Consider the following 7,763-nt stretch of genomic DNA (forward strand, 5'->3'; position numbering starts at 1 on the left):
TTATCATGTCTCTCCCCTGGTCCTTCTCTTTGCCAGACTATCCAGGCCCAGTTCCTGCCACCTCTCTTCCTGTGCTTTTGCCTCCGACCCTCTGACCAGTCCTGGTGGCTCCTCTCTTCTGCACTTTCTCCAGAGTTTCAAGGTCTCTTTTGTAGTCAGGTGACCAAAGCTGGATGCAGGACCCTAGGTGTGGTCTGACTAAGGCCTTGTAGAGTGGTGTCAGCTCCTCCCTAGTCCTAGATCGTATCCCTCTGTTGATGCAACTGAGGATTGGGTTGGCCTTTTTGGCTGCCACTGCCCACTGCTGGCTCCTATTTAGTCAGTTGTCCACCAAGACTCCAAGGTCCCTTTCGCAGCTGCTGCTATTGAGGGCGGTTTCACCAGGTTTATACGCAGGTCTTTGTTTGGCTTACCTGGGTGTAGGGTTTGAGTTTTCTCTGCCCTGAATTTCATTCCATTTGCTTGGGCCCAGTGCACGAGGCTGTCAAGATCCCTCTGGATCCCTCTGGATCCCTCTGGATCCTGAGCGCTTCCTCTGGGCTATCCCGTGTCGCTGCTTGGCTGCATGAAAAGAAACTTCTGCCGCCTCCCCCCACCCCAGGGATTTGGAGGTGACCGGCCAGGCAGGGTTGGGCACCGCAGGGTCTTCCAGGTCCTGGGGCTACTCGCTGAATGAAGCGGCCCCACCCTTCACCCCGCAGAGCGGCAGTTTTTGCCATAAACGGAGACGCCTTTTCAGGGCAGCAGACCAAGAAAAGCACGGGGACCCCTGGGATCGCCTCCGTGGCCTGCCCCCGCCCCCGCCCTCACAGGCCGAAGTCACGGCCAGCCAGTCCCCAGACGCCTCCGTCCGTCCCCTCGGGCAGAGACCCAGCCCCTCCCTGCCGCCAGGGGTGTGGGGGGGGGGAGGCGGGCGGCAGCTCCACGGGGCGTGTAGTGGCCGAAGCGGGGCTTTATAAGGGGGCGTCCCGCCTGCGGCTGGCCAGTTTGGATTCCCGGAGAGCAGCATGGCGACAGGCACCGGGGCGCTTCTGGGGCTCCTCCTGGCTTTCCTGCTCGGCTCCTCCGGCACCTCTGCCGAAGCCCGGAACTCGGAGCGCTTCGCCGCGGCGAAGGTAGGATGCGGGGTGGCGGTCGGAGGATCCCGGCCTTCCCCGTGCAAAGCCCCCGCCCGCTCCCGGGCTCTGCGCAGGGGGCGCCGCTGCCTCGGGGTTGGTGGCCGCCCCCGGACCCGTCCCGCTCAGCGCTAGAGCCTCAGAGCCCCCGACGGGAGGTCGGGCGGCGCTGCTGCTCCCGCTCGCTGGGCCGAGGGCAGAGCGATCAGCCCGCGGGGTCCCATGTTGGGCGCCTCGACAGGCGGGACTTTGGGATGGGCCGCCTCTGCCCCCTCCCCCGTCCCGGCGTGGGCAGCCCGAGGGGGGATCGGATACGTGGCCGCGCGCGGGGGGTTCAAATCCCCGGAGAAAATGAGGCCAGCGCTGCCAGCCTCTCCCTCCGTTGGGCCGCCTGGCTCGGCCACAACCCTGACCCGCTTCCCTCCCCTCCCCCCTCCAGTGCGTCCTGAGTGGCAGCTGGAAGAGCTACCGGGGTTCCACGATGAACATCTCCGACAGTGGGGATTCCGGGGTCTTCAGCGGCTCCTACATGACCGCCGTGGCTGCCACCGACGACGCCATCCAGCTGTCCCCTCTGCAGGGCGTCCAGCACTCGGTGGCCAGGAGCGCCCAGCCCACCTTCGGCTTCACGGTCAACTGGAGTTTCTCTGGTACAGCCGCCCGCTCTTTGCGACGGAAGCAGATAGAAGGGGTGGGGGAGGGAAACTGGTGGATCTCCCCTCCCTTGGATCGGCCCCTTGCAGATTCCTTTCACTGAATGTCGCCGTCTCTCCCCCGCCCCGCCCCCCCCTTTGGCTGGAGCCCCCCAAAGACTCCGGGTGCCACCACCGGCGTGGAGCAGATCACCCGGGCGGGTTTGTTTGTCCGTTTATTCAAGCAAGAGTTAAACCGATATAAGTGTAAACGTAACTGTGAATCCATGAAGTGGATATGAATAAAAGGGAACGTTAGGACCAGGACGGCGCTCAAACTTTGATGATGTTGGTCTATCATCTTAATTATCTCGTTGGTCTTCATCGTGGATTACGTTGACCTGTGGAACATGCAGCCCCCCCGCCCCCCTGCGAGTGCTGTAACCGGGTTTCCTGCTGCTGATGGGGGGTCTCCGGGCGCTTCCTCCCCCCGCAGAGTCCACGACCGTCTTCGTGGGCCAGTGCTTCCTGGACGCGCACAGAGTTGAATACCTGAATACCACCTGGCTGCTGCGTGAGAAAGTGGGATCCGTGGCCGAGGACTGGGCGGCCACCAGGTAAGGAACAGCCGGGGCCGAACTGCTCTGCGTGCTACCTGGGAGGGTCTCCCCCTCCCTCCCCTTCCCCCTCCCCAAGAGGCAGCAACCGTTTGGGCCTCAGGCTCCTGTCAGCACCCGGCGGGACTGAGCAGCTCCGGGAGGGGGGCTGTAGGCTGCCATTACTAGAAAGCCCCCCCCCCCCCGATATCTGCACTCCTCCCACAAAGAAACTCAGCAAAGCTTGTAAGGTGCTTTAGTGAGAAGCCGTTGAAGTTGGTTTGGGTGGCCATGAATTGCAATCCTCCAATTGGAGAGAAGTAGCCAGCACAGCCCCTATGTTTGTATGGGGGGCACAGAGGCGACCCGGGTGCCTCCCCCCAAGCACAAGGCCTGTGGCGCTTCACCCAAAGGGCCCACCTTCTCGGGACCCTGGGGACCCTCTTCCAGGGAGGCCCTCCGAAGCAGCAGAGACCCGGCCCGGCCTCCTTTGGGTCTGTGCCCCCCCCTGTCAGATTTGGCCTTCAATGTGTGGCTGAGGGTCCGCCCAGCCCTGGCTGCCCCCCAAGAAGCATTTCCTCTCCCCCTCCTTTTCACTGTCACCTGAGTGGGTGGACGGAGGGAATGGGGGGGGGGGGAGATGCTCAGTCTGGGGGGAGGGGCAGCAATCGTGAATTTTCCTTCGTGAATTTTGACATTTTCCTCCTTCCCGCTTCATTGCAGGGTTGGCACCGACACTTTCTACCGCATCAAGTGAGCGGGTGAAGAGAGCCAGGCGTCCACGCTTCCTGCCTTCCTCCCCCTCCCATCAGCCCCTCTTCTTTAATAAAATCTTTTCCTGAGCAACCTCGGCCTCCCTGCTCTTTCGGAAGCTCCCAGGGTGCCAGCCTGGAGGCTTCTGGGCAGGACCCCCACCTGGAGGGAGGGTGGGCTCAAAGCCGACTCTGGGCTGAAAGGGTCCTTTTCGGGTACTTCCCCCCTTATGCTGTCCTTGGCTTGGTCCTGGGGGCAGGGGGCTTTCCACATGCAAACGACAGGCCCTGGGGGGGGGGGCTGAAGTGGGGGCGACTCTTGTGCTTTGCTGATTTGGCCCCTCCTGTCTCTACGGCCCATTTGGCACAGCTGTTGCCCTGGAGGACTGGGGGGAACCTGCAGCCGATCCACGGGGCAGCAGCGTGACGCGTTCCAGACCCGTCCTGGTGTGAGTCGAGAGGGAGGGGTCCCCTGCTCAGCCCTTTGTCCCCAGCCATCTCTGCCCTCGGACAAGATTAGGCAGAGCTGCACCCTCGGGATGGGGGACAAAAGGGGAAAAAATGCAGGAGCAGAAGAAGGGCCCGAGGGAGGCTGTAAGTGGGGCAGGGAGGCTGAGCCGGTGGCCCTGAGGGGACCCCAGGTTCGATCTGATGCCTTCATCAGTGACGCGGGTGAGGGGACAGGGAGGGAACGCTTGGCAGGTGGCTGCGAGCTGGAGGGCAGTTGCCAACATTTTAGATGAGGGAGCCAAGATTCAGCAGGACCTTGGCAGACCTGAGCGTTGGGCCCTGTTCTGTCTGGGTCACTCCGGAAGCTATGACCAACCCAAAAAGATAAACCAGACACACCGGTAAAATCCAAACACAGTTTTATCATGGCAAAGAGAACAGAAGCCAACAGAAAATGTCCTTACAAATCAGGAAAACTGGAACTCCAAATGGATACATGACGGCAATTGTTCATATAGAAACACAGGATCCTTGATACCAAGACGAGGCTGTAGATAACAGACATACGCCTCCCATGGGTCTTCAAGACTGCTGGGCCACGAGCCAGGAACAGAAACGCTGAGAGACAATGCAGAATACAGCAACTCCACTCTGATAACGCTCCGCACTGTAGAAAGAGTTTGCCTGCCTTATAAACCCTTCCCTGCTAATGAGGACCCCCCCCCCCTGGTGTTCCTCATTCACTGGTGATAATATTTCTTCAATTGATCCCTCCTTTGATCTATACATCTCTGTCGCATACTAATGACAGCTTGTGCTTCGTCACCTAATGACTCCAGAGACTCCAAGCTACTGGCTTGAGAGACCCCCTCCCCAGGGCTCCCAGGTCGTTCTTCTTCATCACATTCCTGACTGTAATCTCCCCTGTCCGATTGCCCAGAACTCTCCGCTTCGCTCTCATCCTCCCCCGGGCATGGAGCCAGCAGAGACGCAGCTGGTCTTTCATCTGACTCAGGCTGAACCACAACAGGCCCCACCCAACAAGGTGCAGTTCACTGGCGGGACGCACTCAGGCGGAAGAACCAAAAGCCCAGGTACACCACCTGGCCCGACAGTGCAGAAGTAGCTCTGAGAGGGATCTGGGCTGCCCTGCAGCACTGAGTGGAGCCACTGGCCCTCCCCCCTCCAGCCACGCCTGGGACCGGCCGGCCCATCCCCCTCCGAGCTGACATCTGGAGGGGCATCAGCGGAAGCTGGGGGGAGGGGAGTCATCACAATTGGTCACCATGAAATGCAGGGACAAGTGGATCTGGTCTTGGAATCCTCCAGCAATGGACCTCCCACACATATTAACGGATTAACAGCAATGGAAGGGACCTTGTAGGTCATCTAGTCCAACCCCCCACCCAAGTGGGAGACCCTACACCATTTCCGACAGGTGGCAGCTTAGCCTCTTCGCGAAAGTCTCTCGTGACGAAGCTCCCACAACCTCCGAAGGCAACTTCTGTTCCATGGGTGGATCGCTCTCACCGTCAGAAAGGTCCTCCTTATTTCCAGGTCGAATCTGTCCTTGGTCAGCTTCCTTCCATTGTTCCTTGTCTGGCCTTCGGGTGCCTTGGAGCAGCGTTTCCCAACCAGTGTGCCGCGAGACATGGTCAGGTGTGCTGCGAAGAAGGAAGCTCAGCTGCCCCGCCCGGCTGGAGTTTCCCTGGCGGTGGCAGCAGGTGAGCTTTGGGGCCCAGCGGGAAGGTGGCGGCAGCGGGAGGGTGGCGGCAGCAGTGGCACCGGGCAATAGCCGCTGGGTGGCAGCAGGGTGGTCGGCTGCGAGCCAGAACTCCAGGACAGAGGCACCGACGGCGGCGACTGGACATGTTGCTGTACGCTGTACATGCTGGCATTGCGTGGCTGGCACTTGCCTGCTGGCTGGGCTGGGATGGAGGCTCCAGCCCCACGCCCATGCCCAGCGCAACGCCAGCATATACGGCATCTAGCAACACGTCCAGCCGCCACCGTCGGTGTCTCCATTCTGGAGCTCCGCCTCACAGCTGACCACCCTGCCGCCGCACCATGGCTACTGCCCAATGCCGCTGCTGCGGTGTGGTGTATGAGAAAGAGAGAGAGAAAGAAAGAGAGATAGCAAGAGAGGGAGAGAGAGAAAGAGAGAGGGGGGGAGAGAGAAAGAGAGGAAGCAAAAAAGAGAGAGAAAGAAAGAGATACCAAGAAAGAGAGAGAAAAAGAGAGAAAGACAGCAAGAGAGAGAGAGAGAAAGCAAAAGAGAGAGAAAGAGGGGGAAGGAGGGTGAGGGAAAGACATAGAGGGAGGGAAGGAGGGAGAGAGAAAGAGAGCAAAAAAGAGAGGAAGGAAGGGAGAAACAAAGAGGGATGGAGAGAGAGAGAGGGAAAGAAAGAGAGATAGCAAGAGAGGGAGAGAGAGAAAGAGAGAGGGGGGGAGAGAGGAAGAGAGGAAGCAAAAAAGAGAGAGAAAGAAAGAGATACCAAGAAAGAGAGAGAAAAAGAGAGAAAGACAGCAAGAGAGAGAGAGAAAGCAAAAGAGAGAGAAAGAGGGGGAAGGAGGGTGAGGGAAAGACATAGAGGGAGGGAAGGAGGGAGAGAGAAAGAGAGCAAAAAAGAGAGGAAGGAAGGGAGAAACAAAGAGGGATGGAGAGAGAGAGAGGGAAAGAAAGAGGAAGGAAGGAAGAGAGAGAAAGAGGGAGAGAGAGAGAAATAGGGCGAAAGGGAGGAAGTGAGATTTTTTTTGTCCAAACTTTTTTTAGCCCCCCCCCCCTCAATGTTCCCCAGGATTTTGTAAATGTGAATAATGTGCCGCAGCTCAAAAAAGGTTGGGAAACACTGCCTTGGAGAATAGCTTGCCCCCCCTGGGGTCTCTTTGCCGGTTTTGGCTGGACATCTTCTCTGACCTAGGATCCCACAGGGGGCGTCGCTCCAGGGAGTCGGGCAGGGGGATCGGCAGGGACTCAACCGGAGCTCTGGGCGTTTGGGTCTCCCCTGAATCTGGAAGATCTTGTCCTTAAAAGCACTCCTCCACAAGGCTGGTGTTCAATGGGGGGGGGACTCGTGCCAGGGGGAAGCGGTGGCAGCCGTGGGTGGGAGGAGCTTCGCCCAGATCCGCCTTCTCTTCCGTTCTGTCCTGGACTGGGAGGCGCTGCCTACCCCCCCCCCCCTCCACCGCCGCCCCCCGCGGTCCCTCGCTTCCCATTTCGACCACCGCAAAACTCTTCATGCAACATTGCAAGACTCTGCACGAAGAGGCTCTTGGGTGTGTGTGTGTGCGTGCGTGCGTGCGTGCCCCAGTGGTGCAATTCATCAGCCAGGCGATTCTGCCGGTCAACCATTCAGCTCGGCTGAGGAGCCGAAGGGTCTTTCTCCCCTTCTGTGCCCCCCCACGCTTGACTTAAGGCAGGAGGAGGGGGAGGAGGGGAGGGAGGCTGGTGAAGGGCGACGCGGTGTGTCTGCAGAAGGAGGAGAAAGAGGAGAGACCCTTTTTGTCCTTCTTGTGAGTTGAATGGAATCCTTCTTTGTGGTTTTTCTTTTTCTCCCTTTAATGGTTCTTTTTATTCTTTCTCTGTCTTACAACCTTTTAGAAAGTTTTAGACTAAGACGTGATACGATTGGTGGACATGATTTGCCCTGATTTGTAATTCATGAGCGTCATTTCAACACTGACCACAAGAGGGAGCCAAATACTAATTTGTACGGGAGACTGCAAAGTTTAAGGGAGTTCAGCTTAATTTTTTCCTTAACAGTTTTTGGGGAGCAATTGGTCAGAAGGCTGCTAAGATACCTATACAGGAAGACTTCAGATTTATTTAACTTTTTGGGAGCGAAAGACTATTTCTCAGTAGAAGACTGCTTTTATCAGGAGCTCAGGCTTATTTTTACTTATTTTTTTTGTTAAAACAGTCACTAAAAACCCTTATAGTAAAACCAAACATACACACAAATATACCATGCATAACTTGTAAGGGCCTGGGGGAAAAGAATATCTTAACTCCCCCATGCTTGGCGATAAAGGTGGGTCTTGAGTAATTTGCGAAAGACAAGGAGGGTGGGGGCCGTTCTAATCTCTGGGGGGAGTTGATTCCAGAGGGCCAGGGCCGCTACAGAGAAGGCTCTTCCCCTGGGGCCCACCGAACATTGTTTGGTCGACGGGATCCAGAGAAGGCCAACTCTGTGGGACCATATAGGCCGCTGGGATTCA

General features: G+C 57.9%; 1 protein-coding gene across 1 annotated transcript; it reads left to right on the top strand.

Moving 5' to 3' along the window:
- The first annotated feature begins 966 nt into the window (after nucleotides 1–966).
- LOC139162859 (avidin-like) lies at nucleotides 967–3,189 on the top strand. The gene is made up of 4 exons (XM_070743720.1): nucleotides 967–1,115; nucleotides 1,555–1,765; nucleotides 2,244–2,364; nucleotides 3,067–3,189. Exons 1-4 carry the CDS (start codon nucleotides 1,008–1,010, stop codon nucleotides 3,098–3,100), a joined length of 474 nt encoding a protein of 157 aa, XP_070599821.1. The 5' UTR covers nucleotides 967–1,007; the 3' UTR covers nucleotides 3,101–3,189.
- Nucleotides 3,190–7,763: the final 4,574 nt, after the last annotated feature.

The sequence above is a fragment of the Erythrolamprus reginae genome, chromosome 2, assembly GCF_031021105.1.
Source record: "Erythrolamprus reginae isolate rEryReg1 chromosome 2, rEryReg1.hap1, whole genome shotgun sequence".
In the NCBI taxonomy this organism is placed as follows: Eukaryota; Metazoa; Chordata; class Lepidosauria; order Squamata; family Dipsadidae; genus Erythrolamprus; species Erythrolamprus reginae.